The following is a 17,538-nucleotide window of genomic DNA, read 5'->3' as shown; positions in this document are numbered from 1 at the left end:
TTTCCTTTCCCCCCCGAATTTTCCCTGATTTTTCCCTATTTTTCCCCTTTTTTCCCTAAATATCCCCTAATTTTCCCCCCTTTTTCCCTAACTTTCCCCCTTTCTTTCCCCCAAATTTTCCCTAATTTTTCCCCTTTTTTCCCCTAAATTTTCCCTTTTTTCCCCTTTCCCTCCCCCTTTTTTTTCCCCTTTTTTTCCCCCTTTCCCCTTTTTTCCCCCCTATTCCCCCCCCCCCTTTTTTTTTTCCCCTTACCCCGCGTATTTTCCCTTTCGGCTCCCGGCACCTAACACCCCCGGGGGCGCCGCTCGCCCCGCCGGGCGGCCCCCACCCCCTCCCCCTCGCCGGGCCTTCCCCCCCCCCCCCCCCCTCCAGTTTATGCTCGGGCTCCCCTCGGCCCCGTCCCGTGCCCCCGGCCTCGCCGCCCCCCCCCCGCCGCTCCCTTCGCGGCCCCGGCGCGGCGGCCGATGGCGGAGGGCCCGGCGCGGCGGCCGTGAGCCCGGCTCCGGGAGCGCCCCGCGGCGCCGTCTATGCCCGCCCGGCGCCCCCGCCCCGCCGCCCGCCCCATGGTGCAGCCCCGCCGCGGGCCGGGGGCGAGTCGCTGCGCAGGGCTGTGGCGGGGCGCCGCACGGAGGAGCCGCCGCGCCGGGGAGCGGGGCCCGGCCGGGAGGGAGCCCGCGGCGGCGGCGGGGCTGAGATGAGATAGAGGCGGCGGCGGCCGGCCACGAGCCCCCCCCGCGGCACAGGGGGCGGCGAGCGGCGCCGCCGGCCCCCGGCCGCCCGCGCCTCGGCGTATGTTCAGGTCCAAACGCTCGGGGCTGGTGCGGCGCCTCTGGAGGAGCCGCGTCGTGCCCGACGGCGGCGGCGGCGGCGGCGATGGCAGCGCCACGAGCGGCGGCCGCGAGCCCGGAGCCGGCGGAGCCGGCGGCGGCGGCGACGGGAGCCCGGAGCGGGGCCGCCCGGCCCTAGGGAGCGGCGGCGGGGCCGAGGAGCCGCGAGCCGGGCCGGCGGCCGGGGGGCGCCGCGGGGTCCCCCCGATGGCGGAGCGCCGGGGGGCTCGGCTCCGCGCCCCGCAGCGCCGGGACGGCACCGAGGGACCGAGCCCGAGGCGCGGCCGGGAGAGCTCCGTGACCTGCTGCCTCTTCGGCGAGCGGCAGCCGGGAGCCCCCCGGGCCGCCCCCCCCGGCCCCGACGGCGGAGCCCCCGGCGGGTCCCCGGAGCGGCGGGGCCGCGAGGCGCGGTCGCGGCTGCTGGTGCTGGAGCAGGAGCTGAAGGCCGTCACCTACTCGCTGCTGAAGCGGCTGAAGGAGCGCTCGCTGGACAGCCTGCTGGAGGCGGTGGAGTCCCGCGGGGGCATGCCGAGCGGCTGCGTGCTGGTGGCCCGCACCGAGGTGCGCCTGGGGGGCCAGGCGGCGCCCCCCCACCTCCTGCTGGGGAAACTCTTCCGCTGGCCCGACCTGCAGCACCCCGCCGAGCTGAAGCCCCTCTGCGAGTGCCAGAGCTTCGGCGTCGCCGACGGCCCCACCGTCTGCTGCAACCCCTACCACTTCAGCCGCCTCTGTGGGCCAGGTGAGCGGCGGGGGGGGGTGATGGGGAGGGGGTGATGGGGTTTGGGGAGGGGTCCTTAGGGTTTTGGATAGGGGGTCCTGAGCTTTGGAGAGGGGTCCTTTAGTTTTGGGGAGGGGGTCCTGAGCTTTGGGGAGGGGGTCCTGAGCTTTGGGGAGGGGTCCTTTAGCTTTGGGGAGGGGTCCTTTAGCTTTGGGGAGGGGTCCTTTAGCTTTGGAGAGGGGGTCCTGAGCTTTGGAGAGGGGTCCTGAGCTTTGGAGAGGGGGTCCAGAGCTTTGGAGAGGGGTCCTTTAGTTTTGGGGAGGGGGTCCTGAGCTTTGGGAGGGGGTCCTTTAGCTTTGGAGTGGGGTCCTGAGCTTTGGAGAGGGGGTCCTGAGCTTTGGAGAGGGGTCCCGAGCTTTGGAGAGGGGGTCCTGAAGTTTGGGGAGGAGGATCCTGAGGTTTAGGGACGGGGTCCCAAAGTTTGGGGATCCCCCCCCCACCACCACCAATTACCCCGTGCCCGGCCAGCATGGGACAGGGACCGGCGCTTGTGAAACCCGCGCATCAACCCCCTTTCCCCTATTTTTTTTCCTCCCCCCCCCCGCGGAGGTCCCCCTGCTATTTAGGTGCCGAAGGGGCGATAATGTGCAGTTTGCATCCTGCTGGCGCCAGCCTGGCTCGCCGCTTCTCGGGGCGGCCGCGGAGCCGGGCAATTACCGCCGCGCCTCGCAGCCGCAGGGCCCCGCGCAGCCCCGCCGGGGGCTGCGGGACCGGGGGGGAACCGGGGGGCAGCCGCAACCCCACCGAGCCCTGGGCTTGGCTTGGCTTTGCCCTCCCCCCCTTTTTTTTATTTTATTTTATTTTTTTTTTTTGATGCGGATGGAGAAACCCCGGAGGATATCGGAATCCTGCTCACGGTCCCCTTCTTGGCAAGAGCTTTGATTTTATTTATTTTGCAATCCGGAATCCTGCCTCGCTTTGCATCACTTGGTTGAAAGAAACTTCTGTGCTCGGCACGCAGCGCCGGCGCGCTGCTTCCCCCGAAGATCGCTAGAGGCTGGAAGTAGCTTTTAGCTTCGATTGGAGGAGATGTGCGTTTATTTTAGAAGCGGCCAAAGTTTCCAAGCCGCTTTCCCGCAGCGATGGCTTTTTCCCAGCGCTCTGCGGCTCCGAGCCCCGGGCGCTTCTGGCGCGTTCCTGCTCTGCAAGGGGGTCCCTGGGCCGGGGGCCCCCCCAGTTCCAGCTCTGCCTCTACTGGGGAAGGACAGCGGGAGCCCCAGCACGGCCCTGGTGCCACCACGAATGGTGCCCCTGCGCTGGCCACGGGTGCACCTTCGTCCCCAGTTCCCCATGGGGTGATGTGATGGAGCAGCACAAGAACTCAGCCGTGCTTCGAAGAACCACGCCGTGGCACCGGGTCCGGCTCTGGCAGGGGACCTGCTGCTCCAGGGCTGGACGTTGGCTCCGTTTCCTGTTTGTTTTCTTTTTTTTTTGGAGGCTGCTAAGAGCCCGCGAGGAGAGCATCTTGCTGCTGGCAGCCTGCTTGGTTAGGCCTCTCGGTGCCTGTTTCAGGATGAGGATGAGGAACCTTTTCTTTTTGAGGGGCAATAAGCGGCCAGAGGCCACGCCAGAGCTCCGCAGGGAGGATGCTAACAGCGTTTTTAATGCAATAACTCAACGTGAGCTGCGGTCGTTACACTGAGGGACTGGTCTTCTGCTCAGTGTGGGAGCTGAGGAGCACATGCTTGTTGGAGAGGCCTGGGGTCAGCGTCCTGCCTCCGAATTTCCAGTGCAGCGCCTCCCCAACGTCAGCCCAGCGCCGGGGCCATCCCGCAGCCCAGCTGCCTGCACGCGGCTCGGTTGCAGCGAGGCCGAGTTCTAGAAGCAAGCCACGATGGAGAAGAAAACCCCACCTCTGCCCCGGGAAGTGATGGACGACCTTCCCCAGCCCGTCGCGTGGTCTTTCCGCTTCCAAGCGCAGCAGGAGCCGGATCGGTGACCCGATTCATCCAGGAGCTTCTGGGGACTCGCTGCGGGCACGTGGATGTGCTGCTGCTGAGCACCGGGCACCTTTGCGGGGCCTGGGCCAAACTGAGGACCACGGGAGCCCCCCGAGCAGCCAGGCGCTGCTGGACACACCAAAGTGACTTCGGTGGCTTTTTGGCCGAAGCCAGCCAGCCCACAGCATCGGGCTGTCCGTGCCAAAAAAGGAGCCTCTCGTCATCACCCAGCGCCTGTTTTTCAGTCTTCGTAATGCGGTGTTTGGGGAGCTCTCGCTGGGCCCCCGCACGTGGCTTGGAGCCGCCGTGGTCTCCGGCACCTGGGAGCGCCGCAGCCCGGAGCACGGCGCGTGCTTCGGTTGGGGTGCCGGGGCTGGGAGGCAGGATGGTGATATTTCCACCCATAATGTCTGCCTCAGGAGGTCAGGGCTGAACCCCTGTTCTATGGAGATGTGGACATGGCTTTGTGTAGAGCTCCTAGTGGGTTCCCATTGCGAGCGGGCTTTATCCATCGTGTGTTTGCGGCCTTCTAAGTGCTCCTAACTCGGAAGAGGTTTCATTTATAGACTGAACACAACACTAACGCAAACTTTCCTTTTTTCCAGAGTCTCCACCACCTCCTTACTCTCGGCTGTCTCCTAATGATGAGCAAAAGCCACTGGGTACGTGCTTTCCCTCTTTTGATCTCCACCAGCACTCGTGGTGCAGCCCCGGTGCTGGTTACCGGCACCTCTCGGCGGCGCGTCGGGCAGCAGGCGGCATCAGGGATTTTCTGCCTGCTCATTACTTCTGAGCCAAGCATCGGCTGACGGGTTTCAAGCAGTAAATGAACGCCGGTTTATCATCCCAAATTGCCGTGCAGGCGCATGCAGATTTTTTCCCAAATGACACGAAGCCCTGTTCTCCGTGGGGGCGTAATGAAGGGTTCCCGGGCGCCGTGTTTTGTCTGCGCGCGGGTGCCGGAGCGCGGGGGGCGTGGGAGCTCCCGGCTGCGCCCCGGCCGGCTCCTGCCCTTCCTGTGCTTATTAACCCGAGACGGAGCCTCTCCAGGAGTCACTGCTCTGTAATTTTGGAAGGGCATTTTGCTGCTCCTGATGAATTAGAAAAGCTTTGGGAAGGGAAAAGCCCACCCTAGCCTTCGCGTCCAGAGCATCCTGCGAAGCAGATTTGCTGGTCATGGGCTGGTTTTGTTTTCCTTCTTGTTTTTTTTTTCCTTTGTTAGGTGTGGGAAAAAACAGAGGGGGAAAAAAAAACCAAACTCGTCCCTCCCTGCTCTCCCCACTGCAGGGTAATTCCCTTCAGAAACTGCTGGTGCTGCAGGGAGGGATGGTAGGGAGCGACACGTGACTTGGTTAAAACAACAGCCAGGGCCTGAAATCTGCTTCATTGGCTTGTTTGATTGGAAAAATAATAGTTAATCTGTGAGCAAACAGTTGAGCACTTAATTAGAGGGGTGTAAGCAAGAGAGAATAACAAAGACTCTTAACTTGTTAAAACAAAGTTTCCTTCGCTTCAGCAAAGAGGAAGGAAGGAAGGAAGCAAGAATAAACAGCTTCAAGAATTTTAATGGCGATAATTAAGTATAGTAACTATGAATTGTTTAGAGGCTTAATGTAACCTTATCCAGTAAGCACCAAGTTCCTACTTGTTTGATCGACTTCGCTGCAGTTATTTCTGTGGTCGAAGCGACTCAGACTTTGCATGGTGGAGGTACGAGGTTAAACGCTGCCTTCTGGCCCGGCAGAGAGTTTTTCGGGAGGTGTGGGCAGGGGACGGGAAGCAGAGGGGCCCCGGGCATACACGTAGAGCTCGCAAATGCGGGAGGATTAAAAGCTGTGCCTTTTTTTTTTTTCTGTCTCTTTGCAGATCTATCGGATTCCACGTTGTCTTACACTGAAACAGAGGCTACAAACTCGCCCAACGTCACGCCCGGAGAGTTCTCAGGTTGGCAGGCGCTTGTGCTCCCGGGGAGCTCGGGGACTGGAGGAGGAGGAGAAGCAGCAGGAGGAGAATGGGGGGGGGGGGGGGGGTTGTGCTGCGCCCTCCCCGTGCTCGGCATGAACGGGGAGAGCGAGGGCTCAGGGCGGCTGCTCGGAGACGTGCGGGCTGCGATGGGGTGCCGCCGGTGGTGGCACGCGGGGACACTCGGGTGGTGGCTGTGTGTGGCCACGCGTGGCCCTGGGGTAGGCGTGGACCTGCTGTCCCCACTGGGGTGGCGGTGAGGCTGTATCCACCGCGGTGCTGCCGCGCTGTGCTCTCGGGGTCCGTGCAGCACACAGCCTGCCCTCCCTGCCGCGGCCGGGCCCTGCGCTGCAAGCTGCAGAGCCGTCGAGGCTCCCAAGCAGAGCTTTGCTCAATGAGGCCCCGGCTTCGCCCTGCCCCACCCCTGCACCCTTTCTTGCGTTTCGTGGTGCGCAGGCACTGCCGGAGGCGGTTTTGCCTTGGAGCAGAGGATCAGGACTTGGATCCGCGTGGTGCTAGGGCTGTGCTTGTTGGTCGACCTTCTCCGGCCGTGCGGCAGGGAGGAGGCCAGAAGGGACCCACCCGTCCGTGGGACCTGCTCGTTTCCATGCCAGAAAGGACTTGGTGCGAGGCAGGGCCTGGCAGCTAGGGTCGGGGTGCACAAACCCACTGAGCTGCCTGGGGCTGAGCACCCGGCCAGGTTTGGTGCTCGCTGGGGCCGGTGCAAGCAGACGGGGTGGCGGTGACGTGGCTGGTTCGGCAAAACCCACTCCCCGAGGATGCTCAAGCCTTCAAGCGGCGTGGCGTGGCGTTGTTGTGATCGCACGGCACGTGGCCCCGTGGGCATTTTTTCGGGATGGGTCTGTATGGGAGGCTCCCCGGTGGCCACAGGTCCTGCCGTGTGCGTCCCGGGGTCTTGCCGTGTGCGTGCCGCGTGGCACTGCCAAGTGGCCACGGCAGGGGAACAATTGATAGGAGCAAGGTCGGCCGGCGCTGTGCCGCGATAAACGTGTGCTCCCAGCGCCCAGCAAACATCTCTCGGGCTGGATCCGTCCCCGTAAAGCTCCCCGTGCCCGTGGCTTTTATTGTAACTTGATAATAGCCATTAATTATAGCGGCGGAGTTTTAAAAGCAGGGTTCCTGAGGATGTAATGGTTTAGCTTCTATCACAGCTGAGTTCTTTATGGGACATCTGGTGGGTTTTCTGGACTGGAAGGGAGACTTTAACTTTTACTCGAACAATATAACGATAACATGTGACCAGGATCGGGCTGAAATCGGATCCCTGCTCTCCCCCTGCGTGGTTTCAAATGGTGTAACTTTTAATAAGAGTCTGGGGCTGCGTGATTTATTTTTCCCCAGTGCTCCTGATGGCTGAAAGAGGATAAGAGCTTCACTGAAATTAACCCGTACTTGTCATCGCCGCAGAGTAAAAGGGGAAAAAAAAAAGCACTTAGGCCGTGGTCTCTCTGCCATGTTTCGGTTTGTTTATTCTCCATCCCGACTTGTTTAATGGGCCGGTGCAAACGGCACACAAAGCACGCGGCCTGCCCTGCCCGCGTTGTGTGTACCGAAGGAAGGAACTGTGCATTTAGCTCCCCTTCCAAAAATAAGGACGTTTTGGATCTAGCATCAAGCCGCTACTATTTATTGCTCCGGCTTTGATCATCAAAAAGGCTTTTCCTCCGAAAACCACAAAATTCAGTTTGGGGTAACAAAGAGCGCCATTCTTGTGCTGTTGCTCGTTTGCTTGACGGACTTCTAAACGGGAAGCTTTAGCGTGAAGTAGAAAGATCATCTCTTCATACGTACAAAAACTGAAAATGCTGTTTGAAGCAGGCCTTTTCATGGTTATAACAGGGATCTTTACAGTCTGAAAGGCTGAAGCCTGAGGTTTGGGCCACAACATAGGGTTGTCTGCCCATGGGTAGCTCCGTGGAGAGCGGGTTTTGGGAGCGTACGTGACCGGGTTGGGAGCGCTTCGTGTTCCTCGGTCAAGTGCAATGGTCGGGAAGGGCCTGGGGTGGTGGAGGAGGCACTTGGAGGTCTTTGATCCCAAGTTTCCAGGAGCTGAAGCATCACCACGTTTAGGCACACAGGAGTTTGCGGGGTGTCTGCCTCTTGCCTCCGTGAGATTTACCGGTGCAGCCGGATCCTGGGGATCCATCGGGGCTGGTCCCCGGGGGGATCTGAAGAGGAAAACCTGGTGTTTCGTGGTCCCGTGGAGCCCAGGCAGGTTTCTGTGGGCAGGCTCGCAGGGACAAGCAGCCACGTGGGGACACCCAGGTCACTGCCCCGGCCTGGGGCTGCCGGCGGTGGCTCCGTGCCGCGGTCACCCGGGGGGGGCACATCCGCAGCCCAGCTCACCGGGACGGGGCTGGGGAAATACCAGGGAAAGGGCAAAATCCAGCGAGGCAGAAACAAAGCTCAGCCCCGTGACTCATAACTGGTGGAACATTTGTAGTAATTTCTCTCTCTTTTTTTTTTTTTTTTTCCCCTCTCCCCCTCAGACTTGGCTCCTCCAGCAGTGCCAAGAAGCTGCTGTACCCGTTAGACTCGCCAGGCTTGTAGAGGGCTGCGCGGCTCTGCAAACTGGTTCGGGGTGCTGGGGCCGGGCTGCAGCAGCGAGCAGCCCGGCCCCGGGGGCTTTGCCGTTCCCTGCCTCCCCCAGGGCTCTTCCTCACCCCGAAAGACCCCGTTCCTCGCCTTCCCAGTGGACAAAACCTCGTAAATTTGTATGAGCAGCGATCCCGAGATGCTGTGGTCTTGTTCATGGTGGCGTCGAGCTCTCCAAGGGCTGTGCTGGAGCCAGGGCAGGAGCAGGGGCGGCGGTGCTGCTTGCCAGGAGCAGTTTGTGGAGCAGTTCGTCCATCCTCTGGAGGCTGTGGGATCGTGTTGGGGCATTGCTTTTCCTCGAGCAGCTCTCGGGACGGGGAGGTCTGAGCCGCAGGAGCAGGCAGCAGCCCGACGATGCCGCGTGCAGCTCGCGCGGCAGCCGGTGCCAAGCCTTTGTGCTCGCTCCTCTGCCCCGAAACGAGCCGCTCGTCACGCCGCCTCGCCTCGTGTGCCGCCGCACGCCCGCTCCTTGTTCCTCGCCTAGCCGGGAGCCGTAGAAATGTTTGCGCGGAAAAGTTGCATTGTTCGGAGGGCAAGGCCTTTGGGAATCAGCGCTGCCTGCGAGGCTCGAGCCCCGCGTGTGGCAGGGCTTTGCAGCGGGGAACGGCTCCTCGCCATGCCTCCACGCCTCCCTCCCGCACGGTCCCCCGGCTACAAGCCCTGTCGAGGGCTTGTGCCTGCACCCAGTGGCTCTGCAGGAGGCGTCGGGGAAGATGCTGCCGTAGGTGTTCCAAAACCGGCGTGCTGCTCGGTTCAGAAATGAATTCGCTTCCCCTGTGCTCAGGCTCTTTGAGAGTTTCAGCCCTGGTGGGCTCGCTCGTAGCGTCCGAAAGGTGCGGCTGGGTCCCTGAGGAAGGTCCGGGATGAATTTGGGGCATTTGGGAGCCTCGTCCGAAAGGATGGAGCTGGTGCGGAAACACACGAATGGATCCAAAACCTGGAAAATGAAGGGCTTGTGTGCAGAGCTGGGCTCCGCCAAAGGATGCGCTCTGCATTACTCCGACGTTGGCAGAGGACAAGCGTGAATTAACAGAGAGTGGAGAAACCGAGACTGAGTGGGCCAGAGCTCATTTAAATCATTTTTTTTCGAGGCCTGGGAGGCCAGAGGAGCTGCTCGTGGTGGCGGTGGGATGCGGGGACGGCGTCCCTGTGTGCCTCGGGGTGGCTCAGCCCCGCTGCAGTGATGGCCCGGCTACAAACGGAGAGCTGCAGGGTGGCTTTCTCTGCTTCCAGCAGCCTTGGGGCGATCTTCGGGAAGCGTATTTCCAAATGCACTGAATGGAGAAAGTGAGCGTCTCCCTTCCTCTCCCCCCAGAAATAACAGGCCGCGAGGATTTATGCTAACAAGGAAATTTATGAAGATCCTCTGTGTTAGGGATAGGAAAAAAAAAAAAAAAAGCCTATAAATATGTAAGGCGGATGTGTGTGGAAACTGGGCAAACACTGCCCTTTCCAGACTGGGGGAGAGACTGGGAAATTACCTGCTAATAGAAAACCTGGTATTTTTCTCGTTAGTCGGGTGGCAGTTTCTGCTGGAGGTGATGAGGCCGGGGGGGGTTTGCAGTGGGTTTGGGAACATTTTGGGGCTGGGGGCTGAAGCTGGGACCGGGCAGCATCGCCGAGCCTCTTCCTCCTGTCTGCCTCCGTCCTGCTACAGCAAACAGACATCCCTCCTAAAAAACGAGCGGAGCGTATCTGTGCATCCAGCTTAATCACAGACAGATGTTTATTTGGGCCAGTAATGGTTTTGGTTTCCTTTTTCTTTCATATTTAACTTAAAGCTCGCTGGCGTGTCTGACTCGGAGCAGTCCATAACAATCAGGGTTTGGCTAAAAGGTTTTCTCGTCGGAGGAGCGCGCGCGTTGCCAAGAGCTACTTCTTTGATGCAAAAAAATACATCCTGGAGGTGCTTTGTCAGATGTTTTTATATTAAACATTTTTCCTCCATAGTTTTAAGTTTGCCAACGGGAAATAAAGTGCATCTATTTTCCAATGTGCTTCAAGAGAGGAATTCTGCGCTCCGCGTGAAGGTTTTCCCCCACGGCCCGTGGGCTGCATGGATGCTGGAACGCAGATCAGAGAGCGCGGCCGCGCAGCGTCCTTCCCTTCCCTTCCCTTCCCTTCCCTTCCCTTCCCTTCCCTTCCCTTCCCTTCCCTTCCCTTCCCTTCCCTTCCCTTCCCTTCCCTTCCCTTCCCTTCCCTTCCCTTCCCTTCCCTTCCCTTCCCTTCCCTTCCCTTCCCGGAGGACATCACAACACCAAACCTCGCTGTGGGTGCGAAGCCTCCAGCCCTGCCTGGCCCCGACACCAAAGGCAGCCCCGAATCACCGAGCGAGCCCCGCAGGGAAGGTGGGGAAGTCCTCGGGGATGGCACCCCCGGCTTGCAGCACCGATCCCTTTCAGAGACAGAGGTGTGCAACGAGTGTCCTCAAGCTCTCTGGGCTGGTGATGAGTCCTCCGGAGCCTGCAGGTCTACAGGAGGGTCCTTGTTGGATTTATTACCTTGGGGCTTGCCGCAGCGGTGGCTCCGGTGGCAGCTCCTGGCACGGAGCTGTTGGTTCCTGCGGGGCGGAAGGGGAACGAGGAGCGGTGCCCGGAGGTGGGGCAGCATGGAGACCTCGCCGGCCTGCAGCTGAACCCACCTGGAGCATCAGGACTCAGCAAACACAGCCTCCGGGGCAAGGCTCGTAAAAATTCGTAAAAATATCCTGCGGGTTAGGAGCTCGCAACGCAAGCCTTTTGGGTTTTGGAATTGATTTCTGAGCTGGGCCAGGTTAGTAGTGTGGGGAGGGAAAATGAATTTCAGAAAGGGTGAGGGACTGCTGGGGAATTCGCTGGAGATGCGAGGAGAGGTTTGTGTGCAGGGAAAGGGCAGTTGGCGCTGCGGGCATCCCAAGGAGGGATCTCAGGGTCTGCAGCTCCTGTGCTGTGAGAGGACATCACCGGCCTCCAAAAGAGCTGTCCTCCAGGAGGAAAGGTGTCGTCTGGGATGGAAAATGGAGAAGTGTCGGCGATGCTCACAGGCTCAGTGGGGCAGCGGAGCTGGAAGCGGCCCCATCGCAGCCCACCGTGTGTGTTACTCCACCTGTAAGAGCATCCTTCCTCTTCCATCGGTCCTGCTTTAGCAGGCAGCACGTAGAAAAATGTGGACGATCAGAGCTGTCCCTGCTCCAGAAGGACAGAAAGAATGGGAGCTGGCTGCCAGAGCCCTGGGATCGTTTGTCTACGGCAACACAGCCCGCGTCTTGCACAGCCAGTGGCAGGAGGTTGGGCTCATCGATATTTGGCCCCGTGCCTGCTGCGGGGTTAAAGCAGCTTTGCAGACGGTGCCTCTGCATTGGGGCACGCACGCAGAGCTCCCCGGGACGTGAGAAATCGCCGTGGTGGAGCCGCTAGGATGCTGTAAAGCCAACGTACCGGGGTGCCTGGGGTGCTCTGGGAGCAGCGCCCCGTCGCGGAGGGAACCGATGGCAGTGCTGGGGATGGGGCACGCGGTGGGTGCCTGGAGGACAAAGCCCCAGAGGTGCTGTCCCTCTGCAGCGGGGACTGTTCTGCAAGGGGACAGCACGAGCAGCGTTTGGGGAGCAGCGTGGGGACGGCACGAGCAGCGTTTGGGGAGCAGCGTGGGGACAGCACGAGCAGCGTTTGGGGAGCAGCGTGGGGACGGCACGAGCAGCGTTTGGGGAGCAGCGTGGGGACGGCACGAGCAGCGTTTGGGGAGCAGCGTTGTGCTGGGGACGCTGCGTTTCGCTGGGCGTGTTGCAGAGGAGAGACTCAGTCGCCTCTCCTCTTCCTCCCTTACCTGGAACCGGGCTGGCTTTCTGCAGCTAGCCGAGATGTTTTCAGCATGGAAGTTCTTGGAGTGAGTACAACACCCAGATAAAATATGTTTTTGTCTGTGGTTCATTGAGTAGTTATGATGTTTGGCCTTGAATCACAGAGTAATCACATCCCTCGCTTCTCCAAGCACCTAAGCATCACACTTGGAAAAAAAAAAAAGAAAAAAAGAAACATCAGGAAGTAAGCAAGTTACTTAAAAGTAAATTAGTTTAATCTTTGTAGCCAAAACACTACATTCTTGCACCCTATTAGGAGTTGGATACGGCTTTCTAGGTAGTAAAAGTCCTTTTGATGTAACTCCGGTTGTGTCTTTTAAGCAGTGCACATCTGATGGCACGGCTTTGTTTGAACTCCCTCTCTGTGCGTGTTTTACTTCTTAAATGGATTTGCTGAATACTGGACACAGTGTATTGCTGACCTTTGAAAACGGTGAATGTTTTGAAGGGGAATTTTGGCTTCTTGGAGCGACCTGTAGAGAGAGGCTAGCATTCAGAGTTACAGTAATAGATTTTTTTTATTTTTTTGGTGGCACTTTGATGAGTGAGAGGTGTTTATAGGCTTGATTCATAACCGAGTTACTAAGGTTTTCCACGGAAATAACTTATTAAATCTGTGGCGCTTACCGAAACGATTGAAGTCCGTCGATTTGCTATTCATCAAAGGCACCTCCTTTCCTGGACGCCAGTCCCTAACTCAGCATTTTACCTCTGGAGGATGCTCAAATCCAAGCGGGGTGTGCGGTGCGAGAGCTCGAGACGTGTTTTAGTAAGAAAGAGAAAAAAAAAAAATACCCCAAGACAAACTGGAAAAAAAAAAAAAAAGACTTCAGGAAAAACATCTCCCGTCCTTCAGAGCGGCTGATGGCTAAACCTGCCTCTCTGGAACACTGCTTATTTGTGTGGCTTTCACTTCGCCGCTCAGCAGCCGAAAAGTACATCCCTTTACTGCCTCTGGCCGGGCTGCTGCCGGCTTTGAAGTGCCTCCGTCCCTGGAACCCCAGGTTAAATCTGCTGGCGAAGGAGACTCGGCTCTTTGTCCTCCCAAAGTGCTCGGGATCGGCGGGGATTAGGCACACGGCTGTTCCTGTTTGAATCATGGCACGGGGTGAAGATGCGCCGTGCTGGGGGCATCGGGCTTGCAGGGTGCTGTGTTTGCTCACCCACCCATTTTGTGCCTTTCCCTTGGTGGCTTCCCCAAAAAGAGGGTGGTTAGCCTGGAGAAAAGCCTTGCTGTAGGGCTGAGAGCGCGGAGAGGGGAGGGATGAGGTCTGGGCTCCTTGTCGAGCTGGTGCTGGATAACCATCCCACGTGTCGTTTCTTTCACGCCCAAGATGACCAGACCTGAACTCCCCCATGCTACAAAACCCGTTCCTGCCTCTCCTCTTGGGTGCAGACTTGCTCTGGGAGCAGCCCGACTGCGATGCTTTCCATGCAGGCAGTGCTTTATGTTCTGGGTTGTGAAAGCCCGTATACAGAACCTGCTAAAAGGTCAAATTCCCAGCGATAGAAGAAAGGAGTCAGTAGAGATTATTCACGTATCTGTTTATGCAATTATTCATTTCAGCAGTTTTTCATTCCTGGGGGAGCAGGAGGCCTTTCCTGGCTGTCCGAGGGCCCCGTGCAGCAGGGTCGATGTGGTCCAGCCCTGCAGCATCGCCGCTGCTCTCCTCCATTAACCTCGGTCCTGCAGCGGCCTCAACACGGGTCGGGGCAGGTGGGGCCAGGCTCTTCCCTCTGCCCTGGGAAAGCGGGAGGCATCCAGAGGATGCCGAGTTCTTCCCAGTGGTTTTTCGTTGTTTGTGTCCGTCTAAAAGAGGGGAGCCTCCAAACGTGGCCTCTGGCACCTGCAGGGGCTGTGCCACCTCCACCAGCAGCTGCTCCCTTCTCCTTTTCCTTCCCATCCCTCTCAGAGCATGGTTCCCAGAGCAAACCCTGGACCAAAACCCTCGTTCTCTCCCCAGAGTGCCATTTATCTGTGTACCCTGTCTCACATTTGCTGTCCCAGCTGGACCGATGGCAGATTCATGGTCTCCACGCTTGGGTTTTGTAGAGCTGTGCCGGTGGCCGTCCTCCTCTTCCTCCGCCTGCGTTGGGCTTTATGGATTTGGGGACGGTCCTCGCCCTAGGCAGGAGGATCAGGCTGCCCTTCCCTGGCTCAGCTGGGCTTCAGAGGCTGGAGGAGGAGCTGGAGGCTTCGTCCTGCTGCAGGGCATCTCCTGATGCTGCAGTGCCCACGCGCGGTGCCCATGGGGGTGCCCCCGTCGCTCCCTCTGTGCATGGAGCGCGGCTCCCAGCTGGGGCTCTGGTTTTGGCAAGGGCGCACTCTTACCCCGTGGGGAGTCAGGAAGCACAAAAGCCTTTAACTTTATGAATCGGTGCCGGATCCAGCAAGCGCCGTGCCGGGGATACCTGGGAAGGATTCCTCGCAGCAGCGCTGAGGAAGGTTCAAGACACAGATGTGTCAGTTTTATCTATATATTCCATTAGAAGGAGCGAAGTGTGCCAGCAGAAAGGCTATTTTTCAGCTCTTTCCATTTATTAAGGTCTCGTTTGCTAAGATTTTTCCACTCAAAGAGCCAAAGAATGTTAAAGACTTTCTTAAAGGAGAAAAAAAGCCAGCTGCTTTACTCTTTCACACATAGTGATGCAAACTGCTGTTGACTATTTAAGAAAGAAAAAAAATGGATATAATAAAGAACAGAATGCATTTCCTGGTTCGAAAACCAGCCCGGCAGGCACTTGAAAAGAGGTGTCACACTTGCGGCATCTGCTCGGTGGGTGCTGACAGCGCTGTGCCATCTCCTATGTGTTCACCCTGTCTCTGGAGGCTGGGGAGCGGCAGACGTGCTGCTCGGAGCACGTCGCTTTTCCTTCGTTTCCTTGTTTTTTCCCAGGCCGTTACAAAACGTGGCCAGTTCTGGTGGAGGGGCGAGTGCCCAGCTCAGACAACGGCCGCTTGTGAGCTGCCGCGCCGGGCTGTGCGCTGGGAAGAATGGCGCGGTTGATCCGTCTTCCCCCGCCACAAGGCGCTGCGATCCCTGACCGGCTGTCCCCGGCGTGCCCGGGCGGCAGAGAAAGCAAACATTGACCGTGGTGGCTGTAAACGCTCCTGGCTCTGCTCTCAGCCCCTTCTGAACAAATGCCGTTGTGTCCCCGCTCCTCGCGGTGGCTGGGTGAGCACGGTCACATCTTCCTCGTGCACTGCAGCTCGCGCCCGTTTGCTCTTTGAGCCTTGAAGTGAGCAGCACGTGAAAATGAGACGGCTGTATACTTTTTCTCCATTTTCCTTTTAAGGTGAATGGGAATCGTAGCATATCTTTTTGCAAAAAGGGAACCACAGAATTGCACTGTGTTTTGCCTTGTGCTCACGTTTCTTTAGAGTCTGATGCTTGCAAAAGGGAATCAAATGGATGGGGAAGGGTCTTTCCACTAATTAAGTCTAAGCAGTAAGCAGGGGAAGCGACGTACGAAAGTGTTAAAGACATTTTGAAATATCCCACAGACAATTGAGTGGGCTGGCTCCTGTAGCGTCCTCCTCTTGGGCTTAAGTGGCTGATGGTGCTCTCAGCTCATGTCCAGGTGTTGCGTTGCGTTGTGTTGCATTGTGTTGGGTTGGGTTGGGTTAGGTTGAGTTGAGTTGTGTTGCGTTGCGTTGCGTTGGGACTTCTGGTGGTGTAAAAGTGGTGTGGCCCTGCTAGTATTGGCCATAGGGGAGTATGGCTTCGGCTGACCCTGCTTGTCCAAAAAGAGGAGGAGCTCTCTTCAGGCTCTGAGGAAAGCTCCAGGGACAAAGTTGAGCCAGGTCTCGGAGCTTAAAGTTGCTGGTAATTACAAAAAAACTCCTTATCTAAATTTCAATCCGTTTGGTTTATTTAGTGCAACAGCTTGGTGCACCCAGCTGTGCACGGAGCAAGCAGATGCAAAAAATGGGAGTTAAATGTCGTGCACCCAAACCATCCCTAGAAGATGCGTGTGTCTGCATCCTCCACTGAGGTCTCGAGCTGTTTCTGCCCCAGGGCTGATAATGGTGCAGCCGAATCCATGAGGTTTTGATTGAAGCCCATTCAAAGCTGGAGGACCCCTTCTAGTAAGGTTTTATGAAAGCCTGGAAGCGAGATGTCGTGGCTTGGATGGGCATGTGGGCGCCTGCCCTGGAACACAAGGGGCAGCCCTTCGTGGGGAGTCCTGGGCCTGTTTTCCCCCAAGTGTCTCAGGAAGTGCTTTCTGAGATCTGCAAAGAAAAACCAACCAACCAAAAAAAAAAAAAAAAAGAAACCAACAAAACTTTATGAATCAATTGGGAAGCCAGTAAAAATTAGTAGTAACAAGCTCATTTCAATAGAAATGGGTTTGCTGCTCTGCCGGCTGCCAACCATTTATGAGACTGGCTCAGTGCCGGCGAGCAGGGTCCAGCACACTGCATCCTTCCACCCTCCTGCTGCTGGAAATAATTTGTGACTTAAAAAAAATAAATAACGCTATTGTGGAGCTTGTTTTATGGTTGGGGCCTGAGTTGGGCAAGGGTGACAGCTCCAGCTCCAGAGTTTGCAAGAGCTGGCTGGGGGCTTTCTCCTCCATCTCATGTGGGTTTCTGCTGGGTTTCCGCAGTGCAAGCGAGGACGCTGGTGGGTGGGCGTTGGATCCACGGCACGTTCAGTCGGCTCCCCAGATCCAGGGCAAGGAGAGGAGAGCTGGGGCAGGTGGCCGTGCCGAGGCAAGAGGCTGCCATGTGTTGGGTAGCTCAGCGGCACGTAGCAAAAGCCTTACCTGGGGCAAGCAGCCTGGGTTTTGATGCTGGTGCCCCAGACGTGTCTTCTCGTGTCATGTTTCCTGCCCCGTTGGTTCGTTTTTCCTGCAGGGAACCTGCCGAAATGCTGCATGCAGGGAAGTGAAGGGGCTGGTTGGTCCGAATGGCAGCGATAGCTAACTTGTTGACCTGCTGCAGTCTATAGCCATCGGTGGTAGTTGGTTGACGCGTTAGGAGTAAGCCCACCAGAGGACCCCTGTGGTGGCATGGCTGTTGTGCATCAGTAACGGCCCTTGGGAGGTGGCGTTTCCTAAAGGCCAGCGTGTTGCAGGCTTCAGGTGGCTTCTAGGGGGACGCAGGCACAGGGTTGCTGTGGTTTTTGGAGACCCCATCACAGGACGGCACCAGCCTGGCTCTTACTCCATCACTTGGCCCCCATCCTCCTGGTTCAGCCGAAGCCATTTCGGTTTGCTGTGTGAGCTCCTGTCCTTGTGGGATGGGTGATCCTGGGACAAGGGGTGGGCAAGAGGAGGCTCAGGCTGGTTCGTGTCCCTCGACGAGCTGTAGCACGCTGGGTGCTGGCTTTCCAAGCCCAGCTGGTGCATTTGCCTCATCTTCTGGCAGACTTGAGCACAGGAGGGCTCTGTCTGCAGGACACGGTGGCTTTGGCAAGCGAGCAGCTCAAGGCCGGGCAGGATGGGGCTGAGGGCAGCCTGGGCTGGTGGGACGTGTTCTTGCCCATCGCAGGGGGGCGGATGGCCTTTAAAACCCCTTGTGACCCAAACCATTCTGTGATTCTGAACCAGTGACACTGTTCCTCGGGGCGGGG

The 17,538-nt window shown here is 58.2% G+C and overlaps 1 protein-coding gene across 1 annotated transcript in view; it reads left to right on the top strand.

Annotated features, from left to right (window-relative positions):
- Positions 1 to 416: 416 nt before the first annotated feature.
- The window catches only part of SMAD6 (SMAD family member 6), a 34,720-nt gene continuing 17,598 nt past the window's right edge, over positions 417 to 17,538 (top strand). The window contains exons 1-3 of the mRNA XM_083851247.1: positions 417 to 1,567; positions 4,152 to 4,208; positions 5,413 to 5,490. Of these exons, the coding sequence (XP_083707373.1) occupies positions 793 to 1,567; positions 4,152 to 4,208; positions 5,413 to 5,490 (910 nt within the window). The 5' untranslated portion in view covers positions 417 to 792. The remainder of the gene's footprint in view (positions 1,568 to 4,151; positions 4,209 to 5,412; positions 5,491 to 17,538) is intronic.

Source organism: Anser anser (assembly GCF_964211835.1).
Source record: "Anser anser genome assembly, chromosome: 10".
NCBI lineage: Eukaryota > Metazoa > Chordata > Aves > Anseriformes > Anatidae > Anser > Anser anser.
This window is presented reverse-complemented; position numbering and strand designations above follow the sequence as displayed.